Raw genomic sequence first — 19,802 nt, forward strand, 5'->3', positions numbered from 1 at the left:
ACACCAGGCTTTGACTAACTCTAACCGAGTGCCTGAAGTGAGATCCTGACATGTACTGCTCAAGGAAAATACAACTTCTACTGTCTGAACAGTTATGGTTAACTACATACTCAGCTATGCTGGAAGACCACGAGATTTCAAACCACATTCTCAAAGTAAAGAACGGGGCTGGCAACACATAAAGATCTGTGAGAAAGGAAGCACTGGAACTAGCAGCAAGGTGGGGTTGCCTGCATGGGCAGCCCTTCATTTGAATGCAAATGTAATTTTGGGGCAGGCAGTTATCTGTGACATCAGGCAGGACCTTAGTAAACTGTTACCACCAGCACCTGGTAAAACCATTGTTAATCATGAGTAGTAAAGGCACATCAGGGCTAGCAGGAGTCATTTATAGAGCCAGGCTGGGCTAGAAAAGAGAGAAAGAAAGAGGAGGGGAAGGGAGATCAAACAAACCCTGCGAGGAGCAGGATGTCCCAGCAAGACAAAGGCAGGCTGTGAGCATCATGTACGTGAGCTATCTGTTGGATAAAGACACCAGCATGTATCCGGGATCCGCAAGGTGCACCAGCAACAACCTGCCCGTGCAAAACTTCGTGTCTGCTCCAGCCTACTCCGACTACATGGGATACCACCCTGTGCCAGCCCTGGACACCCACGGGCAGCCGGCGCCAGCCTGGGGCTCCCACTACGGCCCCCAGCGCGAGGACTGGAGCGCCTACGGCCCAGGCCCTTCCAGCGCCGTGCCCGCTGCCCACATCAATGGCTCGTCCCCTGGCCAGGGCTCCTACAGCTCTGCTGATTACAGCTCCCTGCACCCCGCTGCTGCTGCGGGGTTACCTCCTGTAGATACAATTCATGCCCAGCAAATCTCTCCCAACAGCCAAAGGCACAGCTCTTATGAGTGGATGAGGAAAACGGTGCAATCCACTTCCACAGGTAGGAGAACACGGAGGTTTTATGCTGAGAAGAGATTTTTACTTGTTGTTGTGTCATTGTGGGGGTTTTGCCAGGTTTCCTGTTCAGAGGGAATGATTCAGATTAATAAAGAAGGATCCTGATTGCTCTGAAGGATTCTCTTGCTAGCACTTAAATATTGGTTCAATTACTGGATGCTGGGTTTGGTCAGTTGATTATTTCTTGTGTTTCTTGCTTGATGTTTAATTCTGTGGGAAATGAAAACAAATGTCCTTTCATTTCTCACTTCACCTATGTTTTTAAAGTTTGTGATATCCAATAGTTGTTTTTAATAGGAGTTCTCTAGATTGGGATGAAACAAGAAGTATTTTATTCACCATCACCTATTCTTTGCTTACTTTCCTCAAGTTTTGGAGTACCTAGGAAAAGTTGAAGTAAAATATGCACAGCAGGCGGTTGGCAGTAAGGCTTTCTACCAGAAACAACCCCTCCAAATCTCAGAACACTGAAATGAGATCTGCAAGATCAAACAATGAGTCAATGCTTCAAAAACAGGGATGATAAGGAAAGGCTTGCCTCACTTTGTAGTAGCAGCTCTCAGAATATGCAGGAATACAAAGATCCATGGTAACACAGCCTGGTAATATAGCCACAGATCAGGCTCTGCTGCATGACAGTCAAGGAGTACAAAACAATTATTCAATTGTATTTAAGCAGCAAAAATAAGCCATGAAGCTTGAAAGAAAGATTCTGTTTGATTGGGAGGAGGAACAAGAGAAAAATATAAACACTGAGCATCCCTAAAACAAAAATCTGCACCGTGTATATGAAAAAAGTATTAAACAAGAAAGGGGAGAAGAAAAGGAGGGAAAACTGCCTGAAAAGAACTGAGTCATAATCTGCTGTATGAAAGTTTTTGATCCTCTGAGGTGCTGAGCAGCTTTGACATGCACTGAGATCAGCAGAAATTAGGGATGCTCAATTCCTCCCCTAAAGAGATGCTCCCTGTATTTCAGTGCTGCATCCCAGGAAGGTTCCTTCCCTTTCCCTCCCTCCCTCCACACCTGCCTGTAAATAAAAGTCTTCAAAGCAGGGACTGAATCAATTTCTGGTGGAAAAGCAATTACTTAAAACAGACATTAGAGAATTGAAAGCAACTGCATAGAGAAGTTGTCTGTTAAAATAATGCATCTAGTTTGTATGGGCAGAGTCCTCCTCACTCCTGCTGAACACAACTTTAGTTCATGGAGAGTCCACAGAATTCAACAGAACAATCAGAACAGGCTGTTGCTCTGTGTGAATAAGAATTTGGGGGGATAAAAAAGTTTGTATTTTTAAAATCATATTTGTTCTTCACTGAATATTATCCAAGAAAAAACAAAAGAGGGCCTGTTTTGAAAAATCTTACAGCTTACTTTTGAGGAGTCCTTACAAGGGCAACAAATTTGCTCACTAATTGTGGGATTTACAAGTGGCAGAACCTTGCTCAAAAAAACCACTACTCCTCATTCCTCCCTTACCTGCTTTGTGCTCCTGTGGATTCCAGTCACACCAAGGGAGCAAGACCTGATTTGTTATGTGCTGTCCCTTTGATAGTGGGACACTGGGATAGATTGATACAGCACACACTCATGTAGATATATATATATATATATCTCCACATAATATAAAATATCACATTCTAACTGCTGCTCAAGAAGAACTTAGAGATTTCTAACTTTCCAAATTTCAAGCCTGCAAAGGTCAGAGCATTCCCAGGAGAGCTGGGAGTGTCTCCTTTCTGGAGTGGTCTAACGAGATATTGATCATATCTCTGTCCAGAACTGGAGAAATCAGCAGGCCATAGGAACAGACCCTCCCAAATGCCCGTGGGCCAGTGGAAGGCTACATTTAAAAGCTACTGAGTGCTACTTTAGGGAAAAAGTCCAGAGAAGGAATTCTCCTGCTGCTTCTTTCCCTCTTATATATATTAGTTTTTCTGCTAGGCCAGGCAGGCTCAGCACCAGCAGATCTGCTTCACTGGAGTTGGTTCCTTTCTCTCCCTTCACTCCTTAATCTCTGTCTTTTTCTGTTTAAAATCAAGGGCACTCTTGTCCTGCATGGTTTCCCAGAAAATGAAATAACTTTAAAATATTTTGCCTTGCAGCAGTGTCAGCTCTAGGAAAGCACCTGAGTGAGTTTGGTTCTGTACATACAGGTGTTGCAGTGATTTCAGGTGTGTGACCAGGCTCACTGCAAATGTTGTTTGCTGGATCATGATCAAACCCCTCATAATTTTCTTAGATGGAATCCAATTCTTTTTACATCCTTAAAGCTGTCTCTGTTCACTGAGCATTATCCTTCTGTCTCTTTACAAAACCTTTGGGAATTTCAGTAAAGGTCTGTTGTTGCAAGAATGAAGGAATCACACTTATTAGTGATTAGCTTTCCTTATTCCCTGTGAATAGATACAGACCACTGCTCTTAATGATGAAAAAAATGAGGCTCAGACTTACCTGAGGTGATCACAACAGTAATCATTTAGACAAATTAATTTTGCTATTTATTCATTACATTCTGCAAAGCACTAATTATCCATACTACCAATAATATTTCACTGTGAAAACAATCATTATTAAAGCAAGTAATTTTTGCAAGATATTCTCAGAAGTGTGCAAGAAACGTTCCTGTAATCTTACCCCTTTAAGACTGGGAGAGATTCTTGCCAAAGGTTCACTCACTTTCAGTAGTCTGACTTGGAGCAGCTACAGAAACAAGGCCCTGAATCCATGGCATTCCCATCTCCAGAGATTTCACAGTTATCTTCTCTTACTGGTGCTTTGCAGTCTCATGTCCTGACAGATGACAAACGAAACACTTTATTGCAATTTCTACCACTGCCTCGTGCCTCCAGGTCTTTTGATACTGTTATCTACACAACTAACCTGAAACAAAGGAAGAAATTATTTCAAGTTTTACTCTGTAACTTTAAAAACAACATCAGTGTAGAACCATGTATTCAACTGATGTAAAATGAAATTTGTGAGGTTACCTGAAACCTCTGGAAGATCTCATTATTTAATGTGAGATTATAATCCTGATTTAATACTACCAGAACACATTTCCTGCAGAAAAGTCCTGCTGAGACTTTCATGCATCCTTCTTTCTCTGACTGAAGGATGGCTGAGTGTCTCTCCCTGCCTTGGCACTGCAGGGATTGGATCCTCAACGCAGAGCACATAGAATCCAGTGCCATCTCTGCACTCCTCAGCATGTTGAGGATACAGGAAAAAGCCAATGTGTTTTGACTTAGAACACTTGAAGGGGAAGCACTGAGTACTCAGGATTTTCAGTCACAAATACTGAGAGTAAAGACTCTGCTCCAACCCTTACACTGCTGCTGCCTCCTCAACCTGTCCTTGGAGAGGGTGAGCACAGCCAGGACAAGGAGCAATTGTAACACAGAACAGAACAAAGCCACAGATAGAAATGTGAGGTGGTAATGCCACACACACACACAAGACACAATTACAGGCAAATTCTTTGATGGAAAGTAGAATAAAACCACCTTAGCTACAAATCTCATCCTGTTGATTTCAGGATTTTTATGGAGCTGTGTCATCACTCACACAGGAGTAGACTTGACTTTATGACTGTGTGAGAAAACAACACACACCTGTGGCAAGAGTGTGCCCAAAACACTGAGTTTGAGCGGGGAACTCCCAGGAGAATTTGCTCACAAAGCTGAAAGTGCACCTTAAGATCTGCACTTATGTTACCATAAAACAGGGTGGGGACATGTTTTGAAACAGGTGAACTAATTCAGAGGAAAGATTTGTCCTGTAGATGACAGCTCTCCTATCATTCTTCAATAAAAATTTACTCTTCAGACACAAAAGACAGTTTTCTGCTGCTGGTGACAGGAGAACTGAGAGCATCATGACTAAAGGCATTGTAAATGTATCACACCTAGTCTTTGAAGGAAGGAGTTATATTCCCTCAAATGGCCTTTAGAGGCCATTCCTGTTAAATGCTGAATGCTAAAGAACATACAACACTTGGGAAAAATCTCAGTTAACATTTTTTTTTAGTCTGTACAGTCATTGGCAATAGGATTTCCCCTGGTTTGCCACTCAGAAATCCACTGACATTTTCTGCAGGTTGAGTGCTTCTGCCTGTCCAGTCATTGCTTAAAGAGAATAAAAATGACTCTGCTTCAGATCCAATTCCTTCTATAGATGAAGATTAATAGAAAAGTTTACACTAGCAAAGGGAAGAACAGAATTTGGCCAACGAGCTTTATTCCAAATAGCAGAACATATTCAAAATTGAAAACAGAAGGGAAAATTCAAGTCTGTTGAAGGCTTTCAATTCTGATTCTGTTCTGGTTTTTCAGCATGAACAATCTGAGCATGTATAAAAGAACAGATGAGCAAGACATAGCAGAAAATACAAAGACAGAATTACACCAAGTTTCACAAACCTTTAGCACCTAACTTTGCAGTAATGCACAGGACCAGGACACCTACATATCACACCAAGGTTTCTGGCAGGAATATTATCTAAGATTGGATCTATGTCACATTTTCTAATACAGTGGCTAGTGGTTTTTTAAATTTAACTTTACAGAAATCATGTGCAGCACAATGTTTGTCTTCAAAACTTATTTAAAATTACTTTTGCTTCACTATTTCAATTAAGTTAATTCAATTAAATTACTGACTTAAGTCAGGGAGAATTTGCCCCGTACTTTTCCTACACTTTCAAAGTACATAAGTAGTTAAGAGTCCTAAACAAAACTCTGAGGCCTGATCTCTGTCAGTCTATATCTAAATTCAAAAATTAACATCAATTTTTTTAATACTAAAGTAACAGAGAGACGCAGGTGGGAACTGAGCATATCCTCAGGCCAGGCTGTTTCACATTTCTGGGATGATTTAAGGTAGCATCCAGTCACCAAGGACAGACATAACTTCCTCTGAAACACTGCTCAGCCCTGGAATCCAGGTTGCAATGCTTTGTCAGCAATCCCTCAGTAATCCCACACTATCCTATCCTAGGACATCTTCAGGCAGCTTCTGATTTTATGAAAGATGTTGGTTTCAGTGCCTGCAGAGTATTCCTGAAAAGTTAAGAGAGGAGGCTCTGAAAGAGGGCCCAGGGCTGGTTCTAATGCTAATTTATTTTGCTTTGTAAACAAGTTGTGAGGTCTGATGTTGTTTTTTTTTTTTTTTTTTTTTTCCTTTCCTGGCCTACATTGTCTGAGGTTTTGAGGCCTATCTGTCATATTGAGGCAACAGACCCTTTTAACACTTCACTTTGCTTTGATATGCAGTCTTGTCTCTTCCTTCTCCCTCTTTTCTTCAGGAGTTATATTGCCGGAAAGGGTGATGATTTTCACAGCAAATAAAGAGGCCTTCTCCCAGCTTTATTGTCTTCAGAAGAAATACTCTGTGAATTTTATGACCAATGGGAAAGCTGTTCCCTTCCCCCAGCTCAAAACTTGGCCAGTCACAAAAATTGCCAGAGTGGGTGTGATGGAGCAGCATTGTTAAACTATATCCCACGAAAAGATTTCCAGCTCTGAAATGTCTGATTTCTCACTGGTCCAAAGGTATTCCTCAGTAGTCACTAGTGCAAAAGAGGGTTTTGAAAAACTCCCTCTTCTTATATAGCTCATGAAACCCAGGAAATCCACTCCCCCAGCACAAAGGCAGGCAGGCTGCAAAGGTAGCTGCTTCAAAGCCCTTTTGTTTCATTTCTCTTCCACCCAAGCACCAATAACCTCTCCAACCACAATTCCATGGTGTAACTGTCCATGCCAAAATATATTCCCTATAGAACTGACACAGTACTGCTGATTATAATTTTAAACTGTCACTAGCAAAAGATAGATTAATTAAGATGGTACAAAGTCAAATGTTGGTTATTTCACTCACCTAAGTGAGGGAAATATACAGGATTCCATTAAAGAATTAGATTAATACAAGGACTTTTATCATTGCATCATTGAATTCTGCCATTATGTCCTGAGAAGTGAAGAACATCCTCCCACTGTCTATGGGGTGAATCCATTAGGCCCACCTCAAATTTTACTCAGGTAATATTTCTCCTGGAAATAAAATGCAATTGAAATTAAAACCAGTAGGTCTGCAGAACGCGGTAAAGTGGATCTGCTCTGTCTAACAGATGGAATTCAGAAGCTAAAGTCCCAAACTGTTTAGGGATGGGCTCTGTTGCTGCTGTTTGTTAACTCTGGCAAATAAAAGTGTGCTTTGCCTTTGAAAGGAAATGCCATGTGCAGACTAATTCCAGCCCAGCATCCAACAAAGACTCTCACTGACATCTAGGAGAGTGAAGGCCTAACAAACTAAAACATGGCCCTGCCAGAGCTAAAAGTATCTCTTGGAAGACTCTGGCACATCTCAGCTCCCACTGTCTCTTGTCTCTCACAGACAGTATTACTCTACCCAGGAAAAAAAATTAAATCATTAAAGACAAGGTTTATGTGACACATCAGATAATTTTTCTCAGAGCATTTCTCAGGATTTCCTTACTTTTGCCTTTTTACTTTCTAAATTATTTTCTTAACTTTGAGAAAGAAATTAGATGTCAAAGCTCCCAATCTTTCTTCAAAAAGAATCCAGATATTATCAATTCCACTAAAAGAACCTGAGAGTTACTCACACAGAAATAAAGGATCTTATAGGAGAAAATTCTGTTTTCCATGTACATTTAATTTCTTATTCTGTTTAAAAAGGAAAAAAAAAAAAACACAACTCTCTCCTATTCAGGTTATAAGGGTTTAAGCAGTTAAAACCAGAAACAGGAAGGTTTTTCTTAAGTTTACCACCTTGTTTTGGCAATAGAGGAACATTTTATATTTGTCTGTGCCTTCTGAATGAGAATAGAGGTCAAGATAAGATCACCTTGTTGCTCTTTTGTGTACTCCATCTTAACAACACAAAGGACACTAAGGAAACATGTTAAACATTTTGTCCCATAGAATGACCCAAAATTCTCATTTGAAGAGGAAAAACACCCTTAACCAAACTAGCAGTTAAAGAGATCAAAAGTTGAAAAATATCAAGTGAGGCATTAAAGCACCACAGGTTACCATATGTTAAACAAACAATTTCTTCCAGTGAAGGAAAACAAATGTCCTGGTATTTATGTGGACTGAACTGAATCACTGCTGTTCCTTAGAAACTCTACAATTCTTACCTTAATGCTGTAAAATTAACAGAACTTTTCGCTGGATTATCAGTGTAAACGTCACTGGGTAATTCTGCTTCCACTGCAGTTTCACAGTGCTGGAAATGCTAGTGAATGAGAATGTCCTACACATCTTCCCCAGCCAGGCAGCACCTCCACAGACAGGTAACAGATTTGAGACAAAGGACTGAGCAGAACCCACAGCCTAAGGAGCAATCCCACACCTATTTTCCCTGTTGAAATATTCCAAGTAACCATCCTGATGGCCTTAAGAAGAGTTGGATGATGCCCACAGCATTGTATAGGCACTACTGATGCTCCCCCAGGGTTGGAACATGGAAGCTGGAGGACCAAATTCTGATGAAGATTTGGTTCTACAAGCCTGGGGAGAGTCCTAGAGAACCCTTGTCTTGCAGGGTGAACCAGAACCATCCCCATCCAGGCAATAAAAGGATTTATTTACAGCATTGCACTGCCCAGGACTTCCAGTGCTCACCAACTCTGGCTCTGGGATCTATACAAATAGTACAAAGAGGAGCAGAACCTGAAGAAATTTCTAATGCAAGCAATAGGTTGGTGAGCTGAAAAATTCTTAGAAATAGCTAAGTCCTGACTGTCACATACTGGAAGAGGCAAAAGTGACCCTATATGGTGTGCAGGGCAAGTGGAAGGCAATGCTAACCTTAAATATGTTCCATAAAAAACAAAGAAACACCACATCTCCCTCCGCAGATGGGGGAAAAACATTAACCCAAGATTCTGCTGTAGTCCTGTACCCTGAATTTTGATCTTTGGGAGCTATGAAGGGGAGTGGGAAGGAGGGGCTGGGTAGGAATAGGCCTTTGGCAGCACTGAGAGATGGCCCCTCCAGCTCCTCTCTCCAGCCAGGGAAAGCTGGTGGCTCTGGGGCTTTGTGCCATCAGGATCTACTCAGACACTAAAATGTTACCAACCCCATGCCTGAGAATCCATTTCACCCCATTCAAAATTAACTGCTCTTATTAGAGTGTAATTATTAGGAGCTTGAGGCACCTGTGTTCTGAGGAGTTAGGCATCTCTATAACCTTGTCAGAAAAAGCTCTGTAAGCAAACAGGAGCTGCTGTGCAAAGCCACACGACACCTGCAGCAACAGCAGGTGGGTACAGGTACAACACCTGAGTTCTGTGCATCACCTGGGAGAACCTGAACCTGAGGGGGTTCTTCTGCTGCAGTGACCACTGAGGGCACAGTTTCACAAACTCCAGCACCACAATGGAATACAGAGCAAAAAACAATCTGAAAATATATTCCCTGTCCCAGACAATTCACTGGCTAAATATGCACATTTGAAGGAATGTTCATATAAATAGAGGTCAAAAAAAAAAAAAGGTAAGATTGTGGTCAGCAAAGACGATCACACTGGTCTTAACACAACAATGATCCAGTTTGTTAAAAATGGGGGAAGACCTCAGGCTCTGGCTTTAAGCAGGTGCTGATCTCCAATATATTGATTCCCTACATCATAAACCATAGAGGAAGGGAGCCAGCAGCAGCCTTTTCCATTCTCAGCTTTCTTTCAGAGCAACCACACATTCTGTCCTCAGAAATGACCCCGTATGGAATCCATAAAATTTCAGCTCCTTGCATCTGTGCTCCCTGGCTCCTGTCATCTGCCATTGCCTTTTAATGCCCTGGATGCTGCTGAGCTGTGTCTGCTCCATTCAGCTGCACCCACAGCTGAAGGGAAGCAGCAATGCTGCTCCCAAAACAGCAGATGCTGCAGTTCCCTGCCCATTGTGAAGTATCATTGCTTGCCTTTTCTCTCTTTTATGAACTGTCATCTGAAAATCTATGTTACTGTTCCCTGCGCTGTTATCAGGTTGTGGGCAGACTGTGCCAGACTTGATGGGAAAACACAACCTCCAAATTGCAGTAACAATCACAACGTTGTAGGAATTTTTCTAGCAACAAGAAGTGAGGAATCTTGGAAGCTCTCAGTATTTTCTGTGCAGTAAAATGTCCTTCACAGTTTTCTCTGAGGCAGGTAAGAGTGTCAGCTCTAGGGACAGAGACAAGAGCAATGCAACACCAGGCAGGAAGGTTGCAGCAGAGCTGGGAACAGAACCCAGGTTTCCTGGCTCCTTATTCTTACCAGGAATGCCTTCCCTTTCCCAAATGATAACACAGGGGTGATAAAGAACATGAGAAGCAGTTTATTATCTATTTACTAAGGAGCAAACCTAGTATCTGATGGTATGAACCTCTTGTGTTGTAAATCAAGACCAAGTCAAGGGAGTTACTCTGGGTAAGTGCATAGAGAATCAGGCCTAAAGTCCCCCCAGATATTTTCAAATGTAAGGCTAGATATTTTGTGTTACTAAAGTGAAAAAATTTTAGCTTGAAGCAATGTGTTCTTCTTTCAAAACAGGTAAAACAAGAACGAGAGAGAAGTACCGAGTGGTTTACACAGATCATCAGAGATTAGAATTAGAGAAGGAGTTTCATTACAACAGATACATTACAATCAGGAGGAAGTCTGAACTTGCTGCAAACCTAAGACTTTCCGAGAGACAGGTATGGATCACCCATCCAGGCTTTCCTTTGGATTTATGACTGCTGCTGAGGAGATAACTGTATGGTAAAGAATACAAAAATGTTAATGCCTCGAGTAACCAAACACTGGGTTCCCTTTGCAGTAGAACCCAAACTAGGGCTGTGCAATAACCCAGGAAATGCACACACCATCTTTTCCTCATTCTGAGAAGCACGAGTTAAACTACATCACCAAAATCCCGCCTGGATTTCTCTCTGGGCTGCGGTAGCAGGGAGAATTTCAGGCTGAACTTTCTAAAGCAGAAGTCCTGGTTCTGCTGGGAATTCAGTGGGAATTCCACAACCAAATCGGTCATAGCGGAGATGGAAGTGATGAGCTCAAGTATGGTCAGGACACTTGAAGGGTTTTGTTTCCTTGGCTGCCTTGTACCTTTTGTTAAAGATTTCCTACATACGTGCTACTCCTTTCTCCTACCCCATTTCCTCCCCTCCAAATTCCACTTCTGTTCCCAGAAGATAAATCAAAACACAGTCCTGTGATTAGGTATGATTCACTATTGTTTTATGGGCTCTGCTGAGCAGGAATTGTCCAGAACCCACCCATTGTAGCACTGTCCATCCAACTTGAACCTGGCTCACACAGCACATGCTGAGCTTACAGAGATGGAGAAGCAAACACCCATTTTGCAAATATTCCTCAATCTGCTGCTGAATGCCTGGATTTAACTGTTGAAAATTAAAACTGATTCAGCTAGGTATAAAAATATACTGTGTGTCTTTTTTCTGGCTGTTAAAACATTCATAATTTGATTTAATTATGCTGAATCTGAATATTATGGCCCTGCTTCTGTAAACAACCAGTGATATTTACTTGAAACTTCCTAGCTCAGTGGTAATTCCTGATTAATGTTTTGTGAATGTATTTGAAGAGGTGAAACAAAAATATGTGATCCATTTCTTTGTAAATATTGGGGAAACTTGGCAACAGCTTTTGCAATATTTGTTCTTCTTCATCATCAATATATCAAGAACAAAATGAATTACAGTTCATACAACCTACATCTCTGAAGTGTCTTTTTAAAATGGAAGATTAAGTAAGAAATACTGATTGACTCCCAACACCACTCTTTTGTACAAATTAAAAAACTCCATCATATGAGCACAACTGAACACACAGTGTTCTATCCCAGGTTTCTCTGCATGCTACCTAAAATCTCAATTGATTTTCTGGAACAACTTTTTTCTTGCCTCTGCCAAAATCCAAAATTCCCTGGAAGAAATATCTTAAAAGGACAAAGAAAAATTGTTTAAACAAGGAAGGAAAGATGCAATATCTAATTAAAGAAAAAAAGGCAAAGTGAAGCACTGTTAACATAGAAATGATACAGAAATAAAGGAGATGATGAGGATGAGAAAGAAGAGAGAAAATCAGATTTCAGGGGAAGAGAGATGTGCATGGAAAAAAGAATTGAAAGGAAGGAGGGCAACAGGTGAAGAACAAGTCAGAGAGATGCAGTTGGCCCTGTCAGCTTTTAGTCTGACATTACAGACCTGTTCTTACTTGGACTTATTTGATAATTGGCACATGACCCTGCACTGCCTACTAATTTCTCTCTGCAGATCTGCTTCCCTAATTTAACAACAAACCAGAATAAAAACCTCAATTCACAGGCAGGTAAGAACATTGAAGCCAGAGGGTAATTCTGGAATGTTGGTTTAGTTTTCAGACTGTTGCATCTTTTCATACATTTTGGCAAATGTATGAAAGAAATTATGAGATTGATTATCTCTGCACAGTCAGAATGCAAGAGATCTGAGAGGGCTTGAGACTGGTTTAATAGAACATAATTTGGTACTGAAATTATATTCCAGAACTAAGACAACAAAAGGAACTGCCAAACATCTCAGATGGAAGCCTAGGATTTAAGAGACCTGGATTAAATTTACATGGGCTTTGCATGTATTTGATTCATTCAGCTGTAAAATGGAATAGTAATGCCTCAAGGAGAAACACCCTGAGACTGTTACAGAGAGTCTTTAAGATGTTTTGTTGGGCTTCACCAGTGATCTTCTTTCAAAATGCAGCCTGGTAGCCACAGGTGTTATCACCTCTCACTGTTTTACCTCCTTTCCAATAATTATTCTCTTTCCCCTTCTAGTTTCTAGCAAAAAATAACTGAACAGACCAATATTTCTCAGCAAAGTACTGATTTTTTTTCTCATTGAGTTATAGAAAACAGTGACAGAAATGTTTCCTTTGCTGTCTGCACAAGAAAACACAACAAACCTGAATGAGGTAGCTTGACTTATTACACTGAGTAGACATGATCCAGAGCCACTTCCAAGGGTAAACAGCTGGAGTGCACAGCTTTCAATCCAACCCGGGGGATTCACATCCAAAGCCAGTCCAGTTACCACAGAACATTGCACACCTCAACAAGTACTGCAATATTTTCAGCTGATCATTACTCATCTTCAGCTCACATTCTCACTTGTCCCACCCCAACCAAGATCTTCCTTCAGCAGGTCCTTCATTCCTTCCCAAAGGTGGCTGTGTGCCGGTGACAGGGCAGGGACACTGCTGGCACTGGACTGTGTGGGAAGCAGCAGCAGATTCTGGCTCCATTTACAAATGATGTAGAAAGCACTCAGCTATTCAGGCACTGCTAAGACAATATTTTGAAATAATGTTGAGTATTGCTGGTGAAATTCTGCTCAGAAGTGAATTTCCACTGGCTTCCACACTGGAACTCACTAATTAACATGCACCATCCAATCAGGAAAGCTTTTGTGCCTCAATTTATAGGCTAGTAGCAGATCTTGGCTTGCCCTGACTAGGGCATACAGTTTTCAGTGTAACAACACTTTTCCCTAATTTTGGCAATCACTAGGACACATGAGTCTCTGTGTTAGATTTTCTGTACGAAATAACTGAACTAACAACAAAAGTCACTTTTTATCAAGCTATTAATAAATACTTTATTACTAGATAGGAAAGATTGCCTGTATGAAAAACAAGTAAACAGCTCTGTTTGTCACTGCCTTTCTCAGTGGTCCTCATGCCACTGATTTTCCCTACGATTCTGTGACTAAATACACAAAGGGCCACATTCAGTCTGGTAGCAACTGAAAACAATTTTCCTCTGCTCCTCTGCAGGTGAAAATCTGGTTCCAGAATCGCAGAGCCAAAGAGAGAAAATTAATGAAGAAGAAAATGACTCACTTTGACGGCAGCAGTCTGGGCTCTCTGCAGAGTGACTCTGGCTCCGTGAGCCCGATGCCAGTCCCTGACGCACAGACTCACTCGGAAATGCCCGGTTCTCTATTCGCAGTGCCGCCTGCCCCGGCCGCTCTCCCCATGGGCGGTTTGCAGCACGGAGGGAGCCTGCAGCAGGTGGTGGCCTCGCAGTGAGCCTGCGGGGGAGCCACGGTGGCACCGAGCCCACAGACCGGTACCGGAGCACTACAGGACCCAGGGGGGGTCCCCGGCGTGACACAGCCTGGGGCACACAAGCTTCAAGGACACTAAACCAAGAGCCACCTGCCAGGTGTGCAGCACAGCACGAGCTGCCAAGGGCCATGGAACCGCAGGAGTCCCTCAAGAAGGGGATACCGGTGCCACAAGGAGCCCTCCGGCCTGGAGCAGCTGGGGAGGCACGGCAAAGGAGAGCCCAGGAGCAGCCACAGCCTCTTGTTCCACTGCAGACACAAAAAAAAAGCACAAAACTTGGCCCAGGCAATCAGTCCCACAGCGCTGAGGCAGCTGTGCTCGAGTGGCTGTCCCTTGCCCCCAGGAAAAGAGAATATTCCTGCTCCTTTGATCTCCACAGGTTCCATGTACTGATCCCACTTGTGGACTTTACACATGCATCCTGAGAAATGCAAACCTGGCTGATGTGTTTTGACCCACTTGATGGAAAGCCTGGAGCTGGGTAGTTGCACTCACTACATGTTAAGGGCAAAGGTCAGGGATGAGCTTTTTGGAATTTTTTGGGGTTTGACAGGTATGACTTCCAATGCTCCATACACTGGTACAAACAGGCACTCTTCCATCTTACTATAAATGTTTTGAAAGCATTCTGGAATTGCTAATCTTGGCCCAAGTTCATTTTTGGACAAAGAAAATTCATGTCAGATTCATTTTGGATCCTAAAAGAAAGAGCAAAGTGGGATAGAAATTCTTTTAAAAAGCATAAGTGTTTCAAAAAGTGACTGCATTTCATGAGACAGCAGAGCCCATGGATAAAGATGCAATAATTGCATCCAACCAACTTTAAATCTGGTCCAGTTTTATGAGTTATTGTGACACTAATACAATTTGAGGAGCCAAATTAATAGAAGAAAAAGCAAAAAAACACTTCACTTAAAATAAAGCTCTCAGGATTTTTCATGTGGGTTTCAATTCCTGAAGGGCTGATCCTTTCTATACTAAGCAGAATTTGGTAGTAATCAGTACTTAAGAATAATATGAATACTTATTTCCCCAGTATGATTTCCAGTTGCATGCACAAGACTTTTGTCCGCAAAGGGAAAATTTTTAGAGCACATATGTGATTTGGGAAGTTGTACCCTCATTGTCTAAAGCCGTTTAGAAATTTAGGATGTCTATCCTCAGTAATTTCCAACAAGGTATCCCCTGAAATCTCTCTGTCACTGTTGCAAAAAAGACTTAGGAGCATTAAGTCATTTAGGCACTACATTCTTGGGTTTGTTCTTTAATTATAACAAATAGTACTATTAGAGTATCAAAATGTTGGTGATATGAAATTACTTTGTATATAAAGAGCATTAAAATAAATGTCTTTTTCATAACCATTGTGCAATGTGCATCAGCTACTGCAGGAAGTGAACCTGCAGATTTTCATGATTAGTCTGTTCTTGAATTGCAATATCAAATTTAAAAGAAGAGTGATGGTAAAAGAGTTTAGAGAAATTAGAGGCGTATGGGAAGAGCAGGATGGTTCAGGGAGCCAGCAGCTTTCACTACTTAGTAATTGGATTCATCATTTTGTTTGCAAGAAGGACACTGCTAAACAAAGGTAGAGTTCAATGAAATGGAGAACGTTCTTCAAAAATTGTAAAATTCCCACTCATTCTTGTCACAGTGGTGCTCCATTTGCTGCCAACAGCACAGGTAACAGGGGAGAGGAAGAGGCTGCAACTCAAAGTTCAGCAACAGAAAGTCTCCAACTGATTTCCACATGGTAGGAAAAGAGGAACATGGCAAAGAGCACATGGGAACAAAAGGGATTTCCCATCCTCATCAATGAGCATTGCAACCAAACTGCTCTCCCAAAAAAGAGCCATTGGGTCTACCCAAAGGAGGAACCCACTGAAAATACACAGCACAGCCCTTTTGCTGGCAGAGGGAAATGTTGAGAGATTTTATTCACATATACACAGATATTTAACTTAACACGTGAGGAAAAGATCCTCACATTGGCCAATTAAATGGAATTGTGCTTGCAGACTAGAGAAAAACCAATTAAAAATCCAGATTTAGACTTTCAAAAGGTAAGAATACAGACGGAAACTTTGTCTTTTGCACTGATATACAATAAATTAAGACCTAGTTCTAGCTAAGTGATCAGAAGCCTGGCCCGAGGGTTCTGTAGAATCAAGTACACAGCTACCTATTTTAATCACATTTTCATGACACAGCTTAATTTCACATTAACATTTTTAAAAGGAAATTTCTACTTCAAGGAAGAAGTTTAAGAAATGTTTCTGAACAAAACATCTTTCTCTTTAAAATTATTTAAACATCATTCAAAGAGAGTGGGATCTGGCAGAACGACCTGGTTTATCTTGTTTACATGTAGAAGAGTTATTGAGGAAGATAAGTGACCACTTTGAAGATCTGCTTCATTTCTGCTCCAGTTTGCTGAAAGCATGCTTGCTATAGGTTGCTATGTGTTTCCAATCAGAAGTTGTTAAGTACACAAAATAAGGCTGGATTTTATTTGCAGAAGCACATGTTCAAAGGTTAAAATTTATTGCTCCAAAAGCAGTATCTATAAACCAGGGCAATACCTTAGAGATTATTAACCTTCTAGTTATGCCAGTGGCTGGTTTAAGTAGTTCGATTTTTTTAAGAATTCTCAGCTACCTCTCCAGTTAAGTATTTCCAATGGGCTTTAATCCTTTTAACAGTTGCCCACCAAACCCCAGAGGAAGTGATTTTTCTCTAAGAAGCCTGTGCAGTGCTGTTAACTTGCTGTACTCTGTCCAAATAAAAATAAGAGAGGCAGAAAACTGCAGACAAATCAGCTGAAATTATTTGGGTGCAGTACTGTGGGTTATGAAATACTGGTGCCATCCTCAGGCTAATACGCACTTTCTTCCTGACTTTGGGCATATCAAATAACTCATCACTTTTATCACATCTGAAAACTCAGGACACTGAAGCAGAGTACTGTGAAGATTGATTGGTTGTTAGGGAAGTGCCTTGAAGAAGAAAAGCATACCTTAGGCTACATCACAGGAATATCTAAGCCCTTAATCCTGATTGTGATTAAAAGAACTATCAAGGAATATCCCATTTTCAGAGGAATTCACTAAACTTTAAACCCTGTTTCCCAGCTAGAACTGTGATCTAGATGGTACAAAAAATCAAGCAAACAGCATCTTCTACCAAATCTTCTTGCAATTAAGCAAAATATACAATTCAAAATTATATTTCTAAAACACAATCTTCAATTCTTGCTTAGGGGTTATGCAATCATGAAGGGACATAGGAGAGATCATCCAGTATGTGTCACCTTCTACCCAAGGAGAAGTTTCAAAAATACATTAATTGTGGATGTTACCATAAAAATTAAAAAGCAGATTTCTGCTGTAGCTCCCTTGTTTGTTTTGCTGGGGCAGTCCAGGGGCACTGAAATGACATATCCCTGAAAATGACTCAGAGTCACATCTCAGATGGCACTGGATATTGGCTGGACACAATATTGTGCAAAACTCACTGGGAAAATAAATAGGCACAGGTTTTATGATAAAAATGTTTGTCAGCTGTTTTCGTACCCAAAGAGCACAAATTCTTTCAATTCTCTAAAAAAAAAAAAAAAAAATCCTGTTCATAAATGTCTGACAATAAATGGAGAGGATTTAATTAAGATACACCTCTTGGTCATCCAAGCCACACAAACAGAGTCCCTGTTTGTGTGCAAACAGGAAACAGACAGGAGAGACTCTACATGGACAGTAATCCCAGAGTTAAATGTGTGGGGCAGAAATGCCAGGCTGCCAGCAGCAGAGAGCTGCGGGTGGCAGGCAAACAGGGAAGGCAATAGATTCCTTTGTTACCTCCTGCAGGAAACCCCAGACCAAATAATGCCTGCAGGATTCACAGGGAGCACCCAACAGTCCCACCCAGCCACACCTGGGCACAAGGGATCAGCTCAGTGCCCGGGAGCCCTGCACTGCTCAGGAAGGAACCAAATCAATGGCAGTCGAGGATTTGCTGTTCATTTTCATGGTTCTGCTAAAGAATTGATTTGCCCTGGGGTTCACACACGGGCTGTGTAACTCCTGCTGAATTCAAGCTGCTTGTGGAGCAGTAAGGAATGCTCTTATTTCTGTCAGTATTGATTTTGAAGCAGAAGCTAAATCATTTCAATGTCAGAATAGTAAGACCCTCCTTTAGCTTCAGACCATTCCTTCCTGGCAAAACTGATGTAGCTTATCCATGAAATATATTAATAAAATACATTTTAACATTTAGAAATTAAAGATAAGTCATTAGCAGCAGTTAGAAAAACAGAAGTGGGGTAGACAGAAGGGTAAATACAATCAGCTCTCTACTAGCCACTTTTCATCATTTTTTTCAAAAGGATTTGTTAACAACCAAAACTTCAGAGTATGAAATTAAACCAAATACCACTAAGGAAGGCTTCACAGACAGCTGGCATCTTTATTTCTTCTGTTGCTCTCTTATGAAAAACAGATCCTCAGTAGGGATCAGAGACACAGGGCAGAACTGAAATTGTGCTATATCCCTTCTTCCTTTTCCCCAGAAGATTCAGTTCAGCAAGTGAGAACAGCTCAGTCAGCACTGCTCATTCAGCTCTCTGAGCTGTGCCACATCTGCCATGTGCACGTGCTTGCATTTCAAGCCCTGAAAATAAGATCTAAGTAGGGTTCTGTATATTAAGAGTCCAATTTAAAAGGGCAAATAAAATTTTCAGAAGCTTTGTGTTTGTTGAAGCTTCAGTAAAAGCAAAAGCTACCTCTTTAGCTGTGTTTTAAGATTTTAAACCCATCTGCCTTCCTTCATCACTAGTTGGGTTTTTTTCCCAACAGAACTGCCCTTAGCTGACAGCAAACTATGTCCTGACTGACCTTTCCTCAAGATTCCTACAGCTGCCTAGGAATTTTAGGAGGAATGAATGTGCATGCAAACCCATCTTGAATATAGGGTCTGTAACACCTCCAAAAACTGCATTAGAACAATCAGCAGTACTGAGTTCCCTCACAAAGTCCTGAGCATGAAATTCCAAGCATGCGGCTCTAAAAGCATGGGCTAGGAGCATTCCTGAGCCTGAAGTGTTGCTGGAGTGGTCATGTGGAGGCAAGAAAATAAACATCTATTCCTATCACCTGAGCCACAAAGAGGTACATTCAGCTCACCTGCTTTTTGAATCTTCAGAACAAGAGAGATTTCACATCATTTTCATGCTTCAAAGACAGACAGATTATTGTCTTCTTATCTCCATATAAAAGGAAGAGTAATTTTATGAGTAAGGGTTCCTAATAAAAACTATCAGAGTTGTAAACACCTTTAATGTAAGTTATCATTCTACAGGCAAGTTTTAAAGTAACAGTAGTCCTGAAATTGCAGTTTTAATAGCTGTCATTAAAACACTTAATTGCACGTCTGTGATTATGTTATTATTACTGGGGTGGAATTGCTCTCTAGAATAGCTCTTATACAATAGTGCACCATCTCCACTGCCTGTACAAACAAACCCTTTAGAGTTCCAGTGGTGAGCACCACTGTTACTACTGATAGTTTTTCATCAACCACTTGTTAGAAAACTAGAAAATTTTCTTCCCCAAAGATCTCAAAGTGCATATGATTTAATACACATAGAACTTCACTTTAACAAGCACTGAGACAACTCCCACAGCCACTGGTTTAGTAGATAAATCACACCTGGCA

The 19,802-nt window shown here is 41.2% G+C and overlaps 1 protein-coding gene and 1 long non-coding RNA gene across 2 annotated transcripts in view; one reads left to right on the forward strand and one right to left on the reverse strand.

Moving 5' to 3' along the window:
- The first annotated feature begins 363 nt into the window (after nucleotides 1-363).
- LOC137482670 (homeobox protein CDX-1-like) lies at nucleotides 364-14,054 on the forward strand. Its single transcript, XM_068205185.1, has 3 exons — nucleotides 364-936; nucleotides 10,518-10,663; nucleotides 13,800-14,054. Exons 1-3 carry the CDS (start codon nucleotides 504-506, stop codon nucleotides 14,052-14,054), a joined length of 834 nt encoding a protein of 277 aa, XP_068061286.1. The 5' UTR covers nucleotides 364-503.
- LOC137482671 (uncharacterized) overlaps nucleotides 3,435-19,802 on the reverse strand; it is a 34,949-nt gene continuing 18,581 nt past the window's right edge. Inside the window, exon 2 of the long non-coding RNA XR_011004180.1 lies at nucleotides 3,435-3,749. This is a non-coding gene — a long non-coding RNA (uncharacterized lncRNA). The remainder of the gene's footprint in view (nucleotides 3,750-19,802) is intronic.

This window comes from Anomalospiza imberbis, chromosome 14, assembly GCF_031753505.1.
Source record: "Anomalospiza imberbis isolate Cuckoo-Finch-1a 21T00152 chromosome 14, ASM3175350v1, whole genome shotgun sequence".
In the NCBI taxonomy this organism is placed as follows: domain Eukaryota; kingdom Metazoa; phylum Chordata; class Aves; order Passeriformes; family Viduidae; genus Anomalospiza; species Anomalospiza imberbis.

What these genes read in the sequence shown, in the direction of transcription:
- LOC137482670 (XM_068205185.1), top strand. Translation starts at nt 504, where the DNA reads ATGTACGTGAGCTATCTGTTGGATAAAGACACCAGCATGTATCCGGGA. An exon ending in GGTGCAATCCACTTCCACAG is followed by an intron (nt 937 to 10,517) that starts GTAGGAGAACAC and finishes CTTTCAAAACAG; the next exon opens with GTAAAACAAGAACGAGAGAG. An exon ending in TAAGACTTTCCGAGAGACAG is followed by an intron (nt 10,664 to 13,799) that starts GTATGGATCACC and finishes GCTCCTCTGCAG; the next exon opens with GTGAAAATCTGGTTCCAGAA.